At 44.1% G+C, this 23932-nt stretch overlaps 1 protein-coding gene and 1 long non-coding RNA gene across 2 annotated transcripts in view; one reads left to right on the top strand and one right to left on the bottom strand.

Moving 5' to 3' along the window:
• PPP2R5C (protein phosphatase 2 regulatory subunit B'gamma) overlaps positions 1-23932 on the bottom strand; it is a 197822-nt gene that overhangs the window by 32474 nt on the left and 141416 nt on the right. Inside the window, 2 exon segments of the mRNA XM_038405255.2 lie at positions 86-256; positions 16895-16948. Of these exon segments, the coding sequence (XP_038261183.2) occupies positions 86-256; positions 16895-16948 (225 nt within the window).
• Positions 10814-23609, top strand: LOC122460589. Its single transcript, XR_006281993.1, has 3 exons — positions 10814-12944; positions 13511-18638; positions 19478-23609. It is a non-coding gene; the product is annotated as an uncharacterized LOC122460589 (long non-coding RNA).

Genomic DNA, 23932 nt, shown 5'->3' with positions numbered 1-23932 from the left:
ATATATATCTAAAACAATCAATTCACTAATAATGTAAAAATCCTACACTGAAGATCTGGTTTTATGAGTTCTTCGAAGTACAGACCTGGAAGTGCGGACTGGACACACATTTGGCTAGCTGTCTGAAAAGAGGCTCCATAACCTTTACAAATTCAGATGGTTCAATGACATCTAAAATTTCCTCCAGTTCATTTAAAAACATGACTTCTTTTGGACTGTGAGTCTTTGGCCAGTATTTGAGCAGTGCCATCACCACCTGTAAAAAGAACATTTGCAGGAAAAAAATTAATACACAATTTTCACAGCAACATTTTAAATATTTGACTTCCATTTTTGGACTGAAGTGGATTTCTAACAGGAATTGTCATCATAAACAACTACGTTTGTTACTGTACTAATGAGGTATAAGAAGTCTGGTTACTTACCTTGTACAGTAACTGGAGTTCTTTGAGATGTTTGATCCTTATGTATATTCCACTCAAGATGCACCTGTGCCATGCGCCTGAGACCAGAAGTTTTTTCGCTAGCAATGTCTATTTGTCCACAGCTACACCCTTGTCCTCCTTGTGCTCCAAACGGAGGATTTAAGGGGCGCTCTGGACTGCCTCTCTAATTCCTTCACTACTGCAAATAAGCTTAGGATAACAATCCAAAACAGAGGGGAGGGAAGTCAGGGACCACACACCTTGAAGAACTCCAGTTACTGTACACACACTTTCTACTTCGAGTGATGGTATTATATGTATTCCACTTGAGGTGACTCACAAGAAAGGTGTGAGAAACCCTGCTGTACTACAGATTGGAACAGCTCTGCTATGAAGGATGCATCTGCTGTAGAAGCTTGTACCAGGGTATGCACTGAGCCCCACATTGCCATTCTACAGATCTCCAGAAGACGGACATCTCGAAATGGAGTGGAACCCAGGGCAGAGAGAGGGACTGAGTTCCCCTACAACCTTACCAGAAAGACTAGAGGGAAGACCCCAAACACAATGTGACAGAAGAACCATCAGGCCTGGACCAGGGCTGCCAACTTGGTGTGAGGTCCTGGGACTACTTGGTAAAAACTCTGGCTTTACCCTGAAACGGGTGAGACTGAAGGTGACCCAACCTGAGAACTGAGTCAAATGGCAAAAGAGGAAGTTACTTACATGTAAATGGAGGTTCTTTGAGATGGGTGGTCCCTATCTATATACCACAGTGGGTTACGCACATGCACCATGCGCCCAGAGTTGGAGAATTTAAAAGTAGTGTCTGGCCCATGCATGCGCTATAGCTTGCCTCAAGCCTCCGACCAAGGAAATAAAGGGCGAGGCAGACAGACCACCTCTTCAGTTCCTTCTCCAGTTCGAATCAGACAAGATTCAAAGCAGAGGGCAAGGAGAGCGGGTAGTGGAATACAGATAGGGACCACACATCTTGAAGAACCTCCAGTTACAAGTAAGTAATCTCCTCTTCTTCTTTGAGTAATGGTCACTATTGTATCCCACTGTGGGTAACTGACAAGCAGTAAATAAGTAGGAGGGGGGTTCGAGGATGTGGATAGCAGGGTTGAACAGAGAACTGTCAATCCAAAGGAGGCATCAGCAGCTGAGTCCTGTACTAGGACTTGCAAACATGTGGCTGGAGCTCCACATGGCTCCAGAAGGGATATGTCCTGAAGAGACATTACATTTGTTGCTTGAGCTCTAGTGGAGTGAGCTCGTATATGTGTAGGGGGAGGGAGGTTTAAGAGCTGACAGAGTAGAATGCAACCAGATATCCATTTGGAAATTCTCTGGGTGGAGATGGCATGCCCACTGATTCTGCTAGAGTGACTGACAAAGTGTCAGGGACTTCCTGACTGGTTTTGATCTCTGTAGGTAAAAGGCCAAGGCTCGAACATCGAGAGAGTGGAGTCTACATTTTTCTGCAGATGTGTGCAATATGGGGAAGAATAAAGGTAAGTGAATAGATTGGTTAAGGTGAAATTCCAAAACCACTTTAGGGATAAATCTAGGGTATAGGTGTAAAGAAACTATCTTCGTGGTACAGTGTATGGAGGGTCTGCCCTCATTGCTCTGAGATCACTAACCCTCCTTGCTAATGTGATGGCTCCAAGGAAGGCGACCTTCATGGAGAAGAGAAAAATGGGGGCAAGTAGCTAATGGGGAGCCTGGTCAGTACCAAAAGAACAAGATTCATGTCCCATTGGGGCACAATCTTTTGAGGAGTGGGAAAGTTCTTATCAAGTCTTTCCAGAGTCAGCTGGTTAGTGAGTGTGCAAAAATACAGTAGCCTTCAGTAGGTGGATGGAATGCACTGATTTCCACTAGGCAGACTTGCAAGGAGCTGAGGGAGAGACCTGATGTCTTCAAAAGATAGGATCTAGTCTAGAATGAGTGGAATATCCATAGCTTCTGGTAGAATGCCTCTTTGTTGTGTCCAGGACGAGAAGCATTTTCATTTAGCTAGGTAACATTTCCTAATCGAATCCTTTCTGCTGTTGGAGAAGATGATGTCTCATATGGCTGAAGAGCATGTACATTCTAGGTATGATGGCCATCCAAATGCCACGCCCTGAGGTGGAATGGTTGTGGATTGGGGTGTTTAATCCTACCATTGCACTGGGTTAGGAGCTCGGGGAACTAAAACCGTCAGGGCCAAAAAGGGGTGATCAGGATGACTGTCACCCTGTTCTGCTGGAACTTGTGTAGCACTCATGGCAGAAGCAGCAGCATAGGGAAGCATAGTTGAACTGGTCTGACCAGGAAAGGAGAGCATCACCCTGGAAGCTGCAGCCTATGGCTCTTCTGGAGCAACACGTGATGCACTTCTTGTTGGCCTGGGAAGTGAATAGATCTCTTGTTGGGGTTCCCCAACATGTGAAAATGTCATGCACCACCATGTCGTGAAGTTCCCACTTGTGGTCCATCGCAAAACATTTGCTGAGGGAATCTGAGAGTGCATTCTGTGTCCCTGGAAGGTAGGCTGCAGATAGGGTGATTTGATTGTTGATGCACCATTTCCAGAGATTACCTGCTTCTGCAAACAGGGAGGCAGATCTCGCTCCCTTGCTTGCTGGTATAAAAGACCATCATAATGTTGTCTGACATTATCAGGATGTGGTGAAAGTGAACAAATGGAAGAAAGGATTTGCACACCTTCCTTAGTGTCCATAATTCCAGGACATTGATGTGCATTCTGTACTCTCAAAATGCCCAGGCTCCTTGTGCTGTGTGGTTGCCCATATAGCAGGAAACATAGGCTTCCCCAACATAGCAGGGAAACATCCATAATGATTGTCTTGGCCAGTGAAGAGGGAAGAAAGAGAGAACCCATGCACGTGAGATGAGGATTTGTCCATCACACAAGAAAGGACAGCATCTTGGCAGGAACTGTCAGTGTGAGATTCATGCAACGACAGCCAGGGGAGTGAACTGAATGTAGTCATACTCAAAAGTGGAGTCTTGTAAGTGGAGTGACATCTGTGCACAAAGCCATGTGGCCGAGTAGGGACAGACATGTTTTGACTGTTACCCAAGGGTTGCTCACAATGTGATCTATGATATCTTTCATGGTCTAGAACTGTGAGCTAGTTTGTCCCTGTGGTGACAGAGTTCAAGGTTGCCCCAATGAAGTCCAAAGATTTCATGGGAGTAAAACCAGATTTTTTAATGTTTACACTGACTCCCTAGTAAGGAAAAGAGGTGGAGCATCATACGTGTCAACGTATAGGGTTTTTGGCGAGATTTGGTGGTGAGGAGCCAGTCGTCAAGGTTTGGGAAAGTGAGGAGGCCATGACATCTGATGTGAGCAGCTACCACTGAAAATACCTTGGTAAAGACTATGGAGATGGTAGCTGTTCTGAAGGATAGTACTGGAAATGATCAGAGCCCACCATAAATGTGAGAAATTGTCTGTGGGCAGAAGCCATGACCACATGCCATTTTTTCTAAAAATGGAATTATTGCTGCCTACATGGCTGAAATTTAAGTTTGCGAATGAAGTGGTTGAGGTGGCAGAGATTAAGGATTTGTTTCCACCCAGCCTTCTTCTTGGATATGAGGAAGCAGGTCAAGTAAAACCTGTAACCTAATACTCGTAAAAAGGTAACCTAATACTGTGGAGGAAAATGCTCTATTGAACTCCTTATAGCAACAAGGAGCACCTCCTGAGCGAGAATACTGTCATGAGAGTGGTCCCCGAAGAGGATTGGGGAGGGCAGTTTCGGATGAAGTAGTGTTGCAAACTCAGTCGTATAGCCAGCACCCACGTGTCCATCATTATCACACTCCAGGTGTTGAAAAAGAGAGCTAGGCGATTCCCGGAGTACTGGAGTCAGGAGGTGTTGGGCTCAGTGAATCATGGTTCTCAAACCTCGCATCAAAAATATTACTGGGATGGGGGGGTGGGATTGGGATGTTGAGGCCAATGTGGAAGGAACATGGAAGCAGGATTTTTCAATCTTCTGCCTTTTATGCAGTGGTTTGTAGGGTCTCTGATGGAAGAAGCGTTGAGCTCTATACCTTGATGGGGTTGATTGGCGATGTAACTTCCTCTTAAGGGAAGGTGTGTATGCACCCAGTGATCAAAGGGTAGCCCTAGAGTCTTTTAGGGTGTATAGGGACTCATCCATGTACTGCTTGAAAAGGTGAGATCCCCAATGGTATTCTGGACCTCCCAGCAGAACACTGAGGCACAGAGCCAGGACTCCCTTTGCATAACAATGATGGTAGCCATGGCTTTGAGGAAGTATCGACTGCCTTGAGCGCAGATTGGAGGGTGCTTCTGGCTATTAACTTTTTCCTTCCTCTATTAGAGCTTGGAAATGAGAATTATCCTGCTGTGGGAAGCTGTTGGCAAATTCCTCAAACTTAGCATAGTTCAGGAAATCATATTTAGCCAATAGTGCTTGATAGTTGGCTATCGTGAACTGAAAATGGAGGACAAGAAAACCTTCCTCCCCAATAGTTTTACATGTTTATCCTCCTCGCCTGCAAGAGGTCTGGGGTGTTGTTGCCTGGACCTTTCCGAAGTGGCCTGAACCACCAACGAGTTGGGAGCTGGATCAGAGAATAAGAATTCTGACCTCTTAGCCAGGACATATCATCATCTCTCCATCCTTTTCGGGGTAGGAGTGCAGGTAGCCAGGGAGTGCCACATTGTTCTAGTGAGCTCCAATATGGTCTCATTTATAGGAAGGGCTATTCTTATAGGTCTTGAGATGTGGAGGATGTCCAAGACCTTGTGCTGGAGTCCTGGATCTCCTCTATTGGAATCTGAAGTTTCCTGGCAACTCTGCGGAGGTGGTCTTGGAACTGCCTGAAGTCATTGGGGGGAAAGGGGGAGATGCCAAAGTTACCACTTCATCTGAAAATGATGATGGTAGTCCGGGCAGTTCCAGTGGAACCGCTGGAACCGGAGCATAGTACTCCTGCTTTTCAACTGGGGGTAAATGTGATCCTTCCTTGGAGGGAAGGCAGGTAGCAACTCCCTGGTGGATCAGATAGATTATGAAGGTTGTTACTCATCCCATGATCCCCAATATGGTCAGTAGGAGGGGTTGACAGGTAGTTGTGGGGGTCCCAATGGCATGGGATACCAGTGACTCCAAGTTGGGTGAGGCAGTGGTTGGTCCCACGGCTGTGCAGATCTCCTGGGAAATGGGTAAGGATGGTATGGGAGGAGCAATTCCTCTAATGATTCCGAATCTCCTGAGGAAAGGCTGACTTGGGTTCCAGTGGTGGTACTGCCGGTGCCACTGGAGAGGTGTATGTTGTGTACAGAGAGGAGGGGACGGGGTCACAGGCTCTGCCCTGTAGGCAACTCCCTGAAAACAGAGATTCCAAATGAAGGAGGGGATTCTGGATCCAGGCGGCAAAAATGTCCTGTGTGGCCATGGATCCATATCTTCCAGGTGTCAGGACTCTCTGTCCAAGCTACTGATGCCAGCAATGCTGACTGCATTCAAAGGTAATTGGACTTTGCTGGTGCAGGAGGGTCCCACGTCTTGTGAGGAGCTGGGGGATGGTGGTACCAATGGAGCACGGTCCAGAGCTGGCAGAGCTCAATGTTTCAGAGCTTTCTTCTTGTGCCTATGGGACCAAGGACATACTAAGTCCTCATGGGCTGAATGGGTAGATTTGCTTGCAGGCATGTCTGATTTCTTTGAAGTGGACTTAGAGGAAGACTTAGTCCCATGCTTATGAGAGTGCTTCCTGACTAGGCCCCGTGGTGTTGGTGGATTCTCTGGCACTGAAGTCAGACTTAGCAGCAGGAGGCACATTCTTTGCTGATTCAGGCCAATGTACAGAAAAGATTTTGATCAGATTGCAGCCATGTTCTCCATGAGATACTTGCAGAGACAAAGTGCCTGTCCTTCTACGGTATGGCGGGGAAACGACTGGCAAATACTGCACCAAGCCACGAGGTGAGCTTCTCCCCGGCAATAGAGGCAGTGCTGATGGTCATCGCTGACTGAAGGATCGTGGGCAGGAGGCACAGAGTCTGAAGCCTGGAGTTCTAGGCATAGTCTGGTACTCAAGTGGAGTATGGGATGGTGGTAGGTTCCCCTGTAGCCTAATCTGTGAAAGATACTAAAAACTACTAAATCTATAAAAGTTATTAAAAACTATTATTTAATTAATATTGTTTTTCAGAACGACGTCAAAGCTGAGGACACTAAAGGTTTTGACCTGGACCATGCAGCTGTGAAAAGGAGACCTGAAGAGGTGGTTGGTTCACCCTGCCCTTAATCGCCGTGGTCGAAGGCACAAGGCAAGCAAGGGCACATACTTTCAAATTCAATTCACAGACACTACTTTCAAATTCTCTGACTCCGGGCGCATGGTGCACACATGTAACCCGCAGTGGAAAACAACAGGGACCATCATTCAAGGAAGAAGGGGACCACTAGCGACCAGGTCAGCAGGACTAAAGAGAAAAAACACTGCATGTAGCCACAAGGTGGCAGAGCAGTTGGCAAGTAATTTTGCCACACGAGGGGGAGGGAGAGGACGAGGATGAGAGGGTCCTGACAGGCTGGGGTCAGACTACAAACTCATCGAACAATCAATCAGGAATCTCCTAAAACTGCACTCTTGTGGGTTGATAGTCTTGGTGAGAGGAGGGACAGATATTACACTTGGAGGGGGTATGAGCTTTCCTGGGGCAAAACAAGCAAGCGTCATGGTCGTTGCTTACCAGGAAGACCCAGGAGCAGACCACGCAGATCTTGAATTCTGAGGTCTTGGGCATACTAGGCATCCCATACAGTGGTTAGGGGGCACCTCAGGCCCCTGGACTCTAAAACTAACTCTAAACTATTAAACTTACCTAAGAACAGATAAAACTATTTACACTATTCAAAGAATGCTCAATAAAGCTATGGACACTGAAGGGTTAGGATTCAGACCATGGGTGGTAGAAAGGTACTGGGCTAGCGGTCATTCCACACATCCCCTAACAAACTTGGAGCACAAGGAGGATAAAGGTGCAGGCATGGACCGACAGACACCGCTAGTGAAAAATCTGGTCTCAGGCACATAAACCATATGTACACATTGAGTGGACTACACATAGAGACCATCACTTGAAGAACCACCAAAAGGATTCTTGTCCCAAACAATCAGCGATCAGGCATGTTGCTGCGTCATGGAAATTACTATTTCCAGACTAACACTTGTTACTCAGCTGTGAAGGTTAAAAAGTGCTACTCCAAACATGAACAGTTACAGACTTTTAAAAGAATAGTGTGAAAGTCATCATCTAAAGATAAAGTAAGTAATTCTGATGCCAAACAATCATTAACACACCCATAAGCTGGAAATTGCTGTCTGTGCAATACTAACAACTCTGGCTCCAATCTTTGCTTTTTTGTTGCTTTCGTACGTAGGACCTGATCCTGAAAACCCTTACTCATGCAATTCCAGGTTTGCAAGATGAGGCCTCTAAATTGTAAAAAAAATTTTTGGATAAAAGACATAAGAAGTTCACAGATGACTACTATGAATATATATGTGACTTTTCATTGCCAAAATTGATACAACTGTATTATTATCACCACCATCTCATATCTTCCTTTCATCATACTTATCAAAGGTTCAGGCAGGGCACAAAACATGTAAGATAAAACCATACAATTTTGAAAATATTGGGTTTTTTGGGGAAGATTATACACAAAGACTGAATTGTTAATACTTATGGAATTGTTGTCACCTCAATTATATCAGCTCTTGTAACAGTTACAAGCACCTTCTAAAACTTAAAAGAAGGTCTCAAAGAACAGGAACAATGGCTTTCTGCATGTTGCTTCACTTACGAATGGCATGATATAAAGCAGTTTGCTCAAGCCTTTTTGATGAAGAGTAAGGCAGTCTAGTGGTTTTGAGATGAGATGAATGTTTTTATTATGGATGAAGATTTTTTCCAATGTTTCTGTCTCCAATCATCAATAAAGAGGCACAGTTCAGATTTTTTCAGTCTGTGGCAGTGTGTCAATGAATAATGTATTAAGTTTGGTGACAGAAATTATTTTCTTAATATTAGCTAAGGGTTTTCACATGATTAGATGTTTGTTTTCCACTAATGTGTAATTATAAATGACTGGAATAGCATTCCTCAACATTAAATGTTAGATAATCTCTTCAGGAATTTCCACTTTTTTTTTTAATAAGTAATAAGTTTCTACATTTGTGTTTTGTAATTTAATATAAAAAAAGTATGGCAAAGCGTGTGAGGTGGAAGGAGAGGAGTAACACAATTTTTTTTGTCTGTGTGACAGAGAATAGGGTAACAATAGCTGAGCCAGCACTTTAGTCACTGCAACTCTAATTAATTAATTAATTCTAGAGCAGACCTTATTAAGAAGAGCTGTGCCTAACTGATGGGCTGAGGAGAACTAAGACTAATTAGGCCATCAGACAGATGATACAAACGTCACAGGAAAGAGGTGGGAAAAGAGGAAAGGAGAACGAGAGAGGGAAAGAAATCGCTCTCCCTTGCTTGCGTCAGGTGCAGAGGGCTCCCTAAGACTATAGGGATGAGGCTATATAGTGCAAAAGGGTGGTAAAAAATAATATTGTAAATAAACTGTACCAGGTGTTTTACCAGCAAAAAGGTCTGAAAGCTGATTGAGGACTTCAACGGAGGCAGGAGCGAGTGGGCACTGCCACAGGATAGCACCCTACAAACAACTACTTCTTTGCCACCCTCAATCTGGAAATTGGATGATGTCACTGCTTTAGTGCCTCTGTGCCAATGCATTATTTCCAGCTGTTGATCAATGAATCTGCACCGAAGGACTGAAACATTGACAGGGATCCTGCAGCAACACAGCTTTCTGTAATTTATCAATATCTGCTTATCTACAGATACCAATGAAACACACCTGTGCCTCATTTAAAAACTTGCTTTCTTCACCCCTACCCTTTATTTCATTCTGCATATTTTGACCTTTTTCTAAAAATAAACAGCAAATTTAAAATATTTCTATCTTCTCCACTTATCTTTTTCTCATCAGATTTCTCTCCTCTGCTATCCCCTATTCTTATCTAAGTTTATTTCTTTTTCACTATAGTATATTTTGCCATTTTGCACTGCATTTATTTTTATCAGTATATATTTTAACTTCATTTCTTCACAACATTATTTTTACCCTGTGCATATATTCTTGGTGTCTCTCCCCTTCCCTTTCTGCATCACAGTCCCCTCTCCAGTTCCACCTCTCCTCTCCCTTCTATCTCTAGTTTCCCTCTCCAGTTCCTGCTGCAATTAGATAATAGTAGCAAATACTATGTGGAAGTATTCTGCATAAGGATAAAGATGACCAATACTTCTCTCCTGGGAAATGCGTCAAATTAAAACCTCCTATTTCTAAATGTTAAGAAAATCATTTGTGTGTGCTGAGATTGCGTGGCCAAAAAAACATGAGACTCTAGGGGGAAAATAACTTTTGACAAATACTGACAAATAATATTTGACAAACATCTTTAAGCTTTTACTGACCAAAGTATCAGAAAATATTTATACTAAATTTTAAGAATAAAAATTTGCCAATTGTTTATTTCAAGCAAAAATTAAGAGGGTAGACCTCTCTTGAGCCGAGCCTAGCAGCTGAGCCAAATTGCCTGAAGCTTTTTTTAGCGTGGTTAAATATTCACTAGAGAGATAGTGTATGCACCATAGATTGTTAGTATTATATAAAATTGGGACTTTACTATTAGTGTGGATGGAGTAATATCTTCTTTCAAAATTGACATACATAACAGAAAAAACAGGTGTTTTTGTACTGTACAATGAGTAAAATACGGTTACCCACCTTTTGTAACTGTTGTTCTTCGAGATGTGTTGCTCATGTCCATTCCATTGTAAGTGTGTGCGCGGTTGGAAACTTTTGTCTTAGTGGTAACTGTAGGGCTGACTATGGTGTCCATTGGAGTGCCACACTCATGCTGTGGTATATCAGGCACTGTCGGCCCTGCGCCCTCTCAGTTCCTTCTTGCCGACAACTCCGACAGAGGGGCAGGAGGGTGGGTAATGGAATGGACATGAGCAACACATCTCAAAGAACAGCAATTACAAAAGGTGGATAAACATATTTTCTTCTTCGAGTGCAGACTCATGTTGATTCCATTGTAGGAGACTCACAAGCAGAATCCATGGAGATGGGATCAGAGTTCACAAGATTGCAGATTGGAGTACAGCTCTGCCGAAACCAGCATCATCTTGAGCTTGCTGGGTCAGCACATAGTGCAAAGCAAAAGTGGATGGACAACCAGGTTGAGGCATGGCAAATTTTCGGGATCAGCACCTGAGTAAGGAAGGCTGCTGATGACACCTGCGCCCTATTCAAGTGAGCTGGCATGATCGCCAGCAGGGGCATGATCGCCAGCTCATAGCAGTAGCGGATGCAGGCCGTGATCCAGGATGAGATTCTCGGGGTAGACACCAGGCAACCATTCATTCTGTCAGCAACAGCAACAAACAATCGTGTAGACTTACGGAACAGCTTTGTTCTATCTACTTAGAAGGCTAGTGCCTATCTGACATCCAGGGCATGCAGCCAGTATTTCTCATCCGTTCTATGAAGCTTTCAACAAGGGCCCAGTAGGTATATGTCTTGACCAGCATGGAACTGGGACACGACCTTGGAAAGAAAAGCCAGGTGTGGATGCAGTCGGACCTTGTCCTTATAGAAGATCATATAAGGAGGTTCTGACACGAGTGCCCTAATCTCGGACACCCTACATGCTGAAGTTATGGTGACCAAAAAGGAGATCTTCCAGGAGAGAAGCAGGAGGGAGCAGGAAGCCAAGGGCTCAAAGAAGGGCCCCAATAGCCTTGACAATACAAGATGCAGGTCCCAAGGAGTGACCAGGTCCTGGATAAGCGGGTAAAGGCACTCCAGACGTTTCAGGAACCATGCCTTGAAACAAAGGGCAGAAGGCCGAAATGGCTGCCAGGTGTACCTTGACCAAAGATAGCGACAGATCCTGGAGCTTAAGGTGCAGCAAACAGACCAGAATGTCCTGCAGCGGGGCCTCTTCTGGACGAATACAGCAATCCGAGGCCCAACACAAGAACTGTTTCCACTTTGCCACGTAGGTAGTCCTGGTGGAGAGTTTTCTGCTGCCCAGTAGGACCAGCGGAACACTGCCATTCTTCCCCACTTAGCCACGCAGTAGCCAGGCCATCAAGTGCAGCACCACCACGTTTGGATGCAGTAGATTGCTGTGGTTCTGGGATAGATCTGGCTAAAGAGGCAGCTGCAGAGGGGTGGCTGCTGAAAGACTCAGCAGCATGCCGAACCAACGTAGATGAGGCCATGCTGGGGCTCTGAGGATGACCATCGCTTTGTCTTGCTTCACCTTTAGCAAGATCCTGTGGATTAACGATATCGGCGGGAAGGTGTATAGCAGCGCTCCCAACCATGGGATCAGGAAGACATCTGACAAGGAGCCCATGTCCCTGTCCTGCAGAGAACAGAACACATGGGACTTTCTGTTCTGCCTGGACACGAACAGGTCCACCTGGGGAGTTTCCCACCTGTGGAAAACTAGGCTGATCATCTCCGGATGGAGCGACTATTTGTAGCATAACGAGAAGGTCCTGCTGAGGTGATCTGCCAGGACATTCTTGGTTCTGAGCAGGTGGGCGGCTACTAAAAGAATGGCATGCAGCACACAGAAGTCCCAGAGGCTGAGCGCTTCCAGACAAAGGGCCGAAGACCTGGCACCACCCTGCCTGTTGATGTAATATATCATGACAGTATTATCTGTCAGGACCTGCAACACTTTGCCTTCCAGGTGGGGCAAAAAAGCCTGGCAGGCCAGGCAAACCGCTGGGATCCTTGACATTGATATGAAGGGCTAGGTCATGTTGTAGCCAGCAGCCCTGGGTGTTTGAGCTCATCCAGATGGGCTCCACAACCCAGATCCGACACATCTGAGACCAGGGCGAGTGACAGAGATGAGGTCGTGAAGGGGACTCCTTGCAGTACTGATTTGGGATCCTGCCACCAGTCCAGAGACAAGAGGACATAGCTCAGCACCGTGGCCACTTGGTCCAGAGGGTGCCTGCTGGGAATGTAGACTGAGGCCAGAGACCTTAGATGAAACAGGGCGTGGTTGACCATGTATTTTCATGCGGCCATGTGGCCGATAAGTCGTGGGAACATGTGCACTGTGGTGAGCGGTTGGCTCTTTGAGGGAGAGCAAGTCAATCATGGCCTGAAAATATGCTTCCAGCACGAAGGCCCGGGTCTGCATAGAGTCAAGAACCACTCCGATAAACTCTATGCGTTGGACTGATGTTAATGTGAATTTTTCTGTATTTATTAACAGGCCCAGGTCGCTGCAGGTGGAGCGTACCAAATCGAGGTTCCTTTGCACCTGCTCCGGAGATCTGCCCTTGATGACGCAGTCGTTGAGATATGGGAAGATCTGGACCCCTCAATGCCTCAGGTAAGCTGCCACCGGCACCACTTTGTGAATACCCTGGGGCCCAGGACAGGCCAAAGGGTAGTTCTGTGAACTGGAAGTGGCGCCGAGCCACTGTGAAAGACAGGAAACGCCTGTGTCCTGGCAATATGGAGACATGAAAGTAAGTGTCCTTTAAGACGAGATCGGCATACCAGTCCCCTGGATCCAGGGAAGGGATGATGGAGCTCAAGGAGACCATGCAGAACTTCAACTTGTTGAGATACTGGTAGAGGCCCTGCAGGTCCAGAATGGGTTTGAGGCCCCCTTTCGCCTTCGGGATTAGGAAGTAGCGGGAGTAGAATGTAGCTCTGAGGGACTATGTGCAGGACCCAGTTGTCCAACTTAACCTGCAACCAGGCCAAGCAGTAGGGAAAAAGGTGATTGAGGAAAAGACGGGAAGTTCCAGGCAGTTGACTAGTGAGTCATTCCCGAGTGCACCCTCAAAATGAGTGCTTTTGGCTCCCTTGGTGCTTCTCCGGGCCAAGCTGTGCAGGAGACCACGACAACGAAGAGCAGTGGTGGCTAAACCCGACAAAGTTTCCTTGCAGGCCCTTGTTTAGGATGCCACTGTCGAGGTGGCAGAAAAGGCTGTAACAGCTGTCTCGATGCCTGAGGAGTGTGCATCCCCAGAGAACAGAGGGTCGCACGCGTCCTTCAGGCCGTGCAGACACGCATTCGTTTGGTCAGAGAACAGGCTGTCACCGTCAAACAGGAGGTCCTGAATAGAGACCTGCATCTCCTGGAGCCAGGAACTATGCCACATGACCACCGCCAAGGCAACCACCCAGGCAGCTGAATTGTCCATGTCTCAAGCCATTTGGAGGGAGCACCAAGCCGCTGCAGTCCCCTCTTCCCTCCACCAGGGTCACAAACTCCTGAACCATCTCCTGGGACATGGAATACTTGAACTTGAGGAGACAGTCCCACAAGTTAAAGTTATAGTGACTGAAAAGGGCCTGGTGGTTCGTCACCAAAAACTGGAGGCTGGTCGTAGAATAAATTTTGTGACCGAACAAATCCAGCCTCTTGGCCTCCTTATTTTTAGAGGTGGAACTGGTGGGCCGACGCGACAAATGATCTCAGATGCAGTTGGGTGTACAAGTAATCAAACCCCTTTGCAGGGACGAAATACTTCTTTTCTGCCCCTCTTAGAGGTGGGCGGGATGGATGACGGGCTTTGCTAAATGGTTTTGGCAATGTTAAGGACCACCTTGTGTACTGGGAGTGTGACACAGGCTGGGGCAGATGCCAAGAGCACATTGTTTAATGTGTCCATCTGCTCCTCTATCTCCTCCACCTAGAGGCCCAGGTTGGAAGCAACTCTGCGGAGCAGCGCCTGAGGCTCCCTAAAATCATCTGGAGGGCTAGCTTGAGGGGCCCGCCACCACCTCATCCAGAGAGGAGAAGGATGATGATTGGATTACCAGGAGAGGTCTGGCAATGTCCTCACATGTCGGAGAGGGCGGCTTTGGGGTGGGTACCAGCTCCTCACTTGCAGCTGCTGCCGGAGCATCCTGCACCCAACCCAGTGCCATGGATGCCAACTTTGGCCTGTCTGACATGGTGACCAAGGTTTTGCAGGAGTGGAGCAACAGCATGACGCGAACGCCCCAGGCATTCCAATAAAGCCATAGGGTTGGCCCCTGGCCCTGCTGCCAGGTCAGAACCGATACCTCGGATGCGCCCTCTGGAGCCCAATCACGATGCTGTCTGGGCAAGGGGCTGAACTGCGCCTTCCAAGCTGGAGAAGTTGTCACCCTCCAGTGACCAAGGTGGGGCTGTGGAGGCTTAGGTCTGGCGGCTTACCGTTGCCGCCGGTGATCGGTGGCAGGAACAGTCTGACCGGTGCCAGGACTAGGGCGAGTGGTGCTGCATTGGGGAGTGACCAGGAGATCTTGGCGATGGCGACCAAAAACACGACGAAGACCAGTGCTGGGGAGATTTTTGACACCTGGGCAAGCTCCAGCGAGAAGACAGGAATTGGGAGCGTCACGCCGGAGACCTGGACTGACGCAGAGACCAAGAACGTGGTGACCTAGGGCTCTGTCTTGGCTCTGGAGACCGGTAGCGCTCGCTTGTTTTGTGTGAGGCCTTGCTGGTGGGCTTGCATTCACGGAGAGCCTTACCCGGTTCCATTTCTGCCTGCAGTGAAACCTGCAGTGGAGGCACTCTTAGCTCTCCAGGAACTGGGGGCTCAGAGGGCGTCAACTGTGCCGTCGGTTTGGGCCCCTTACTGTTCCCTGAAGTCAGTGGCAGGTTCTTTCCAGGGGATGAACTCCCCAGGGCTGAGCCCTTTTGTGTGTCCAGAGTGGGTGTAAGGTCTTAGCCGGGTCCTTTGCCCAGCACCCCTTGGTCGGGCTTGTTCGGTGCCATCTTCTTCATCACTGGGAATCGGTGCCAGGAGAAGCATAGTGCCAGGGTGCACTATGCACCATAGTTGACACGCTGGGTGCTGGTTTGGGCTGTGCCTGCTCCAAACCTGGGCGTTGGGAAGCACTGCATCAGGAGGGCCTTGAGGCATATGTCGTGCTCTCTTTGTGTCCAAGGATGAAAGTTCTGGCAGATGCGACAGCGCTCCTTTATGTGGGATTCCCTGAGGAACTGTAGACATCTCTTGTCCAGGTCACTAACAGGCACAGGCCTGTTACACAAAGAGCAGGGCTTGAAACCTGGAGACCGGGGCATGCCTCGCCTGAGACAAAGTCCCCACTGGGACACTATCTAACTAAACACTTAACTGCTAACTAACAATGATTAAACTATTTACAGTTGAAGCACAAGGCTAAGATAGAAGAGAAACCTCTGATCGCCTGGGAAGCAAAGGACAGAGGTGCTCTGACTGACCGCCGCAGGTGGTAGGAAGGAACTAAGAGGGCACAGGGCTGGCAGCACCTGATATACCGTGGCATGAATGTGGCACTCCAGAGAGTGCCACAGCTGGCCCTACGGGAACCGCTAAGGCAAAAGTCGCTGACGACCGCACACATGGCTGTGCACACACCTACAATGGAATCAACATGAGCAAGCACTTCAAGAACAATAAAAAATTAGTAGATTTTTTTTAAATAATTATTTTTTAAAATATAAATATGTACAGATAATGTATATGTATAGATATAATTTTAAAAGTTGTGAGAATCTTTAACATTAGCCATTCTATCAGATAGATATTTTCCTTTACCTTATTAGGGAAGTGAAATAATACTTCACATTTTTCAGAAGGGGAGGGAAGAAAAAAGTAGAGAGATATGGGTGGAAGGAGAAATATGTATATAAATTAAAAGCTAAAGCTAATGAAAATATATTGATTGTTAGAACAAGTAAAATGATAGTTCAGCATTATACGTAGAGAAATGCATACATTTTTAACTCAGAAACTGAATGGTCATAATATGCAATAATGTCCTTAGTGCAGCCTTGTAAATTATGAAAATTTACTATCAGGTGCAAAATCTACTTGCCCATCTTCACCATGATTATAATGGGAGGAAATATTTTATTTCCTTCAGGTGAGTGAGCAACTAGAATTCAATGTTGATTTAGCACATATAATAATCATGTGAGGTGATCAAAATGCTAAGCTTTCTAAAATGAATATGCATTCTTGTCAGATATTTATTTTGATTAATCAGCGTTTTAGATATGCTAATTTTACTAATGGACATTGGCTCAGTAAAAATTGCTCACTATACCATTATTGGAAAAAAACAACAACTATATTGTCTTAGTGAGCAGCTCATTACAGGGATCGTTCAAACAATTTTTAAAAAATACATTTTATTAATTAGAAGTTTAAAGAACTTTGCTCTCAATAATAAAATCAATCTATTACTTTGGAATGATTTTTAGGTGTAACAAACAAACAGTGCAAATCAAAATGTTATTAATGCTTCAAAATGAATTAATATGATAAAACAGTAAAATAAACTTACTGGTTCAGTAAGCGTGCTGTCCTTTTCTAAAAATTGAACTACACAGTATGCCAACTAAATAAAAAAAGATAAAGTGTATATTAAACAGTTAAACCAAAGTATTTCAATGTAAGCATATGCCACATACAAATTTTAACATTAAAAATTCGAGAATAGTTCCAAATTCAGGTAAAAACACCTTCATCTATTCCATGTAGTAAAAATATTTGAATAATTTTTATTCCTGTATTTTCAGACACACTTTAAACAGCAATGGTACATCATACTTTCAAAGTATGAAATATAATATTTTGAGTTACAGTAGATCTTTAATGATGTTTTGACAATATTTAATTTGACTAATATCCCACTACTATTTTCACATTCTTTTCTGCTGGCTTATGAACATACTCAGTCTCATGATTGTTCAAAAAATTAAGTTCCTTAATGTTGTTCCTTGAAAAAAGCCAAGACATCTTTATGTCAAACTTTATATTTTTTTGCCTCACAAAAAGAAAGAACTTATCAGTAATTATGTTTACTGTAATTTCCTCTTCCCAGTAACTGAATGTGGTATGTTTCCACTTATCAGAAATCACGGAGATAAAAATACTGGGTCTTTCCAGAATATACAAAGGAGCCAATACCTCTCCTATACAACCAACCATGGTTCTTTCTACAAAAACATACAACCCTAAAAATATGGGGGGGGAGGAGGGTAGTATCAAGATGCGGGAAGTGAAAACTGATAAAGATGACAATAAGTAATTCTCTCTTGTTGAAGGTCTCCTTTACCCCCATCCTATAATGAACCAGAGTGCACAGATGTGGCAACTAGCGCCAACTTAGAAAGAAGGCTTACCTCAAGTTACTGCCTAAAAATGCTCTGTCCATATATGGCCTCTTCCTCTGAGAAGAGACTGACTTTATAGTAACACCCAAATGTGATAGGTACTGACCAGGAAGCAGCTCTACAGATTTCTTGGACAGATGCCTCAGTCCTTTCTACTCAAGATACATTGTAAGCCTCTGTTCAAATGCCCTGTTATTTCCTGTGCAGGGGTTATCTTGTCATCTTGTAAATTAGGCAAATATTCTAAAGCCAACTTCTAGTACTGAAGTGGTCGAGGAACCTCTTTTCTTTGTTAGGGCTCTTGACATACAGAAATAACTGCTTGTTGAACTCTAAAGCTTTTAGTGTACTGCACATGTCCAAAGCATGAAGCTTCTGCTTTCACAAAAGCTTTCTGCTTTTTTCAGGGGAAAAAACTTAATATGCATCTCTGAGTTAGGTTAGGAATGAACAAACCTCCAGAAAAACATTACATAAGGAGGATCAAAGAGATTAATTTACCAACCCTCCTAGTAACTTTTCCAACTAAAAGGGTTTTTTCACCAAGAGGGAGGAATCAACAGTTTGCAGCAGTCAAAACCCACAGGGATTTATCCTCACCTGGAGAAACAAAGTTTAAAACTGCTTTTCCCCAGTAGATTGTAAGGCTGGACAGTGAAGCTTTCTGAGATTTAAACAATTGAGATACAAAGGTGAGACCCTGGCTCATTCCTATCCATTGGTCCCTGGTTATGGAAAGAGCAGATGTGGATTCAGAAATCCCCTATTAAAGTCCCCCCCCAAGCTCTTAGCAGAACATCAACTTTTAAACAGTTTCTAGAGCCTGATATATGTCCTCCTGTGGAACCCTTTTAGCACCTTAGATTTTCAACCAGTTCCCTTTGTCAAGAACCTGTGGTATTCACTCTGAAGGTATTCACACACACCTGTGGTATTCACACACAACAGAACCACTAACCCAGGAACCTATCCTTGCAACAAAGCCTGTTGCCAACTCTGTCCACATATCTATTCAGGGGATACCATCATAGGGCCTAATCACATCAGCCACACTATCAGAGGCTCGTTCACCTGCGCATCTACCAATGTGATATATGCCATCATGTGCCAGCAATGCCCCTCTGCCATGTACATTGGCCAAACTGGATAGTCTCTATGTAAAAGAATGAAGGGACACAAAAGACGTCAAGAATTATAACATTCAAAAACCAGTTGGAGAACACTTCAATCTCTCTGGTCACTCGAATACAGACCTGAGAGTGGCTATTCTTCAACAAAAAAGCTTCAAAAACAGACTCCAACGAGAGACTGCTGAATTGGAATGAATTTGCAAACTGGATATAATAAACTTAGGCTTGAATAGAGACTGGGAATGGATGAGTCATTACACAAACTAAAACTATTTCCCCATGTTATTTCTCCCCCCCCCCACCCCACCCCACCCCCCACTGTTCCTCAGATATTCTTGTTAACTGCTGGAAATAGCCTACCTTGCTTGTCACCATGAAAGGTTTTCCTCCTTTCCCCCCCCTGCTGCTGGTGATGGCTTATCTTAAGTGATCACTCTCCTTACAGTGTGTATGATAAACCCATTGTTTCATGTTCTCTGTGTGTGTGTATATAAATCTCTCCTCTGTTTTTTCCACCAAATGCATCCGATGAAGTGAGCTGTAGCTCACGAAAGCTTATGCTCTAATAAATTTGTTAGTCTCTAAGGTGCCACAAGTACTCCTTTTCTTTTTACCCTGAAGGCAGTAACACTAAGTTACCTTTGGATGAAGCAAAGTCAACCTTATTGACAGCTTCCAACATGGAGAGCCAGATTCATAAGGTCTCAGAAGAGTGCATAAAAAGAAGACTCTTCTATATGCGCTACTGGATTTTGCAAGTCTCAGCAATGGATGGAATGATGTCGCCCAAGTCTCTCCCCCAATACACTGAAAAAACATCCAAACCAATGGGTTGGGTCACTGAAAGAAAACCTGGATTTTTTTTTTTTTTTGCTGAGTTTCTGGTTGCAGACCAATCCACTGATGGATGACTCTGATGCCGAGGAATGAACTGGAACATCTTCAGCTTCAGGCTCTTCCAGGGTCAGCTTCTGCCGGATGGCACAATCCACCCAGACATTGTCTTTATCCTGTAAATTAACTACTCTGATGGAAGTCTGTAATTTCCATCCAATGCAAAAGCCCAGTGCTTCTGAAAGCAGAATCAAACTTTTAGAGTGTCCTGTTGCACTGTACATGAAGCCTTTTGAATAACTGATTCAAACCTGGAACCTGACAGGTGTGAGATTCGACAGTTTGGAGAACTCAGAAAGAACCCTCCTACCCTGTAGGCAAAGGGACTAGAGGCATACCCGAGCCTAAATCCCAAAAGAGATTGCTTTCTGTACTCCAGAAAATAAGCATACAGCTGATGGAATTGGGAGAAGGTCTTCTGATCAACTAACATGTTTCCACTTTGCTAGAAAGAAAATGATCAATCTTTAATCAAGTCACTCACAGGGATGCCTAGAAAAAAAACGGTTGGGAAACAAGGAATGTAAAGGGACAGGTGGAGTGATCAGTTGAGGCAGCATGATGTGAAGAACAGCCCTGATAATGCCCTCTAGCTAAAACTTAACACCCCCCCCAAAAAAGGCAAACTCCAGGAGAGTGAAGAGAGTGTATGTTTTGTTTTTGTGGTGAGATTTTTGTCCTCTGGAGCCAATGGGCACAAGAAACCCTTCCTATCTGACACAGGCAGATGAAAGAGGCAGAGACTGGATATTTTCTTGTTACTGAAGAACAACTGTTGGCAGTTCAAAGTCTCCCTGGCTGAAAGCAGATCACAGGAAGATGAATGGAGGTTGAAGCCCAAAAGACGGAAGGAAAAATGATGGGGATAGAACCATGTCTCCAACTGGGATCCTGGTTATACAACAAAGGAGCAGAGTGGGGATGGCAAAGGAAAAGGCTGATCTCGCGTGCACCCGACCTAAGACATTGTTGAACAACTGGGAAACCTCAGTGCCTCACCATAGGTAGAATGGGGAGGAGGCCTGTAAGTGTTTCCCCCACAGAAGTTTTGGCTTGGCCCTGAAGCTGGTTGCTTAAGATTCTTTCCTGTCTTTTTTTTTTGGGGTGGGGAGGGGAGAGAAGGGGGAGCTGAAAAGGACAAATGAAGTAAAGGGCTGAGGCACAGATTCTGTGCTCCCTGGAAGTAATAAAAAGGATGAAGAGAGGAAGGGAGGTTGTGACTTAAGTATCAATTTAAACCAGTAGAACTGTTCCAAGGTGCATGCAATTTGTTTGAATTGGACTCACTGGTTAAGAGTCAGGTGTCTTGTCTTATAAAAAATCGTCAATATACAATTTCTCATATAATGTAAATATGGAATGCTCTGAATTTTCTGGGAACTGGGTTGCAGTTGGAGAAAAGAAACATACGGTCTCTAATTCATCAGAGAACATGAGGAAGATAAGCCAACGAAGGCTAATTTTAAACATATTTTATATATAGGTGGGAAGAAAAAAATTCACACATTATCTGAAAGAATTAAATTAGTTAAAAGAATAAAAAAAAGCAAATTCTAGAATGCATTACCTTCAAATATTATACTTAAAGATTAAGGGATGAGTTTTGGTGGTTTTATCCTAATCTTCATTTGTATAATGTTTTTCTAATATACACAACGTGTCACAATGGCACTTTTTGATCATGGTCCAGCATTGAAGTAATGTCAGAACAAGGTGTTACAAAGTCAGGACTCATGTTCATTGGGAGTAGCATGGGGAACACTGCATAGCACCTGTAAACCAATCCTATTTAGTCCTTCGCTTTCATACTAACTAAGTTCCGTCAAAAGATCAATGAAATACATGAAGGATTTGAGACAAATGTCAAAGCATGGATTTATTGTAAATTCCTTATTTCTTGGTTTTTGTCAGATCCCTGACAAACAGCTACTCTCCTTTTTTGCTTTGTTCCAACTAGATCATCTTCTGATGGAAGCAGCAGCAAGTTAAAGGTTTGATGCATTTATGCCAGAAATATTACTTTGAGTTCCAATAGATGCATGAATGAGAAATTTATTACCTGATAATTTTCTCTCTGTTACCAGCTTCTCTCTGAATTCGTTACTCAGGGGCTAATGCCCCCTCCACCTGTGGAATTTGGAGGTGGATCAATATTGTTGCTGGAGGCTCCAGCATTATGATTTGACCTTCAGCTCAGGTCATCAAAAAGTTCTTATTACAGCTATAGAAACACTACAGTAACAATTATTAATATTATGACAACTTGATACAATGTACTAATGTATTAGAAAAAAAATTCTATTTATATTCTGGTCATTTACCAGACTACCATGGTGGTTGAATTTGGAGAGAAGCTCTAGGAATGCCCATTTATGCCCCAACCATCCAAGAGTTAGAACAGAATGAAGAGAAAACTATTCCACCAATTGTGTAAAGAGGAACTTGCCTTGAACAGAAAGGTTTCTGGAGCTACAAGAACTTTTTCCTCATGACAAAAGCAGTGTGATTCCCGTATGGCTATAGGAAGTAATTCTAAAACTTGCCTTTTTGAGGTAATGGCAACTAGAAAGAATAGCCACACACTTGTCTAATTTAATCATTGCGATTAAAAGTGGCACCTACACTCAAATGGAAGATCCAATGTGCCTGTCCACAAATACTGCTATGGCTCATGTCATGTTCCTATGGTGCCTAGTTATAGGACTCTAATCAAATCTTCTAGCCGAGGTCACTAGAATTTGGGGATTATAATATTTGCATAACAGGAGCATCCAGAGGTCAGGGCTCCCTTGTGCTAGGCACTGCACAAAGAGGCAAATTCCTGCCTCAAAGAGTTTTGTTTTTCCTCAGACCTGAAATGCAAATTTGACCAGATCAGTGAATGAATGAAATATCCTGGTTGAGTTCTGTCAGGATACTAAACTGTATCAGAGGTTAATGGAGAATCCATATTGAACTACACTTTTCTTCTGATGCCCAAGTTCTTAACTGTAAGCGTCTCCAATCTGAATGAAGGAGTCCCTGTTTCAAAAGGTCTGATGTTTTCTGCAGGTACAATGTAGGGTTCTTGGCTATCTAGCAAGTCTAAAGTGCTTTCTGGGCTGTGGAGGACTAAAAGGAGCACCACAACTCTTCCTATTCCTGTTTTTGTATCCTTTATGTGAACCATCTTGAAGGGTAACAGTCTTTAACTAGAACATTATTTCCATTGCCACGGAAAAGCTTTGATCTCTGATTAATCCCTGGTTTTGGAATTGATAGAAACACTCATGTCTCAATCATAATACAACCCCTAATGGGAAGTAGGAGGAGACTTCCTTTGAGAGTACCATAATTGCCCACTACGTGGTTTATTGCACCGTTTACTGATGCAGTTGGTACTGGTCACTAGTCAAGATGGACCACTGATCTGATCCCGTCACCGTGTTTGCATGTTTTGCTGTTTCTTTTTTCTTTTTCAATAAAGATATACCCTGATAAAGATCTTGAAATGAACCAAATGATTTTGAAAAAATTGTATTCCAAGTATGCTTGCTTCCATAGTGAGTAAGTAAGGGTCTAGAACAAAAGTTGGGTGGCTTTCAGCATGTTTGCATTTTGGAAAAGAATCAGCACACTTCAGTGTACAGAACTGTTGGAGATGCGTGCCCTCAGAAATCCTAGCGAGACAGCACCAGTGAGGAAACAGTAATTTTCACAAACCTCACAATCCTTTGAGGTTACAAAGGACTGTGGTATAGGGGCGGTTGCAGGATAATTTTTAGACTATTTTGTGAGTTGCCGAGGAAAAAAATCCCCACAAAAACCACAGCTGTTCTTAACTGGCCATTTGATTCTTCATCCCAGACTTATTTTGGTCCCAATTCTGAAATTATTTATTTCCTCACAGAAACTTCAGATGAAGTCCTAGATTAAGATTCAAATTCTATTTCTTGATCTTTAATAAAGTGAAATTAACACTAAGTTAAAAATGAGTCAAAGCAATTACTAGAAAAGAAGTTTCACATAAAAGCTGGTTTAAATTTAATACAGCCATTTTATCAAATTTACATAAAAAGACACAGGGCTTTCTGTATTGGGTATGTATTCATTAAAAAGTGATTGGAAATGGGCTGATTTACTGAACAATTTCCTGGGTATCTAAAAGGAGCTTTTTCTAGACAGATATTCAGCATATCACAG

Source organism: Dermochelys coriacea, chromosome 6 (genome assembly GCF_009764565.3).
Source record: "Dermochelys coriacea isolate rDerCor1 chromosome 6, rDerCor1.pri.v4, whole genome shotgun sequence".
NCBI lineage: Eukaryota > Metazoa > Chordata > Testudines > Dermochelyidae > Dermochelys > Dermochelys coriacea.
The sequence above is the reverse complement of the archived record's forward strand: the minus strand, read 5'-3'. Positions and strand labels throughout refer to the sequence as shown.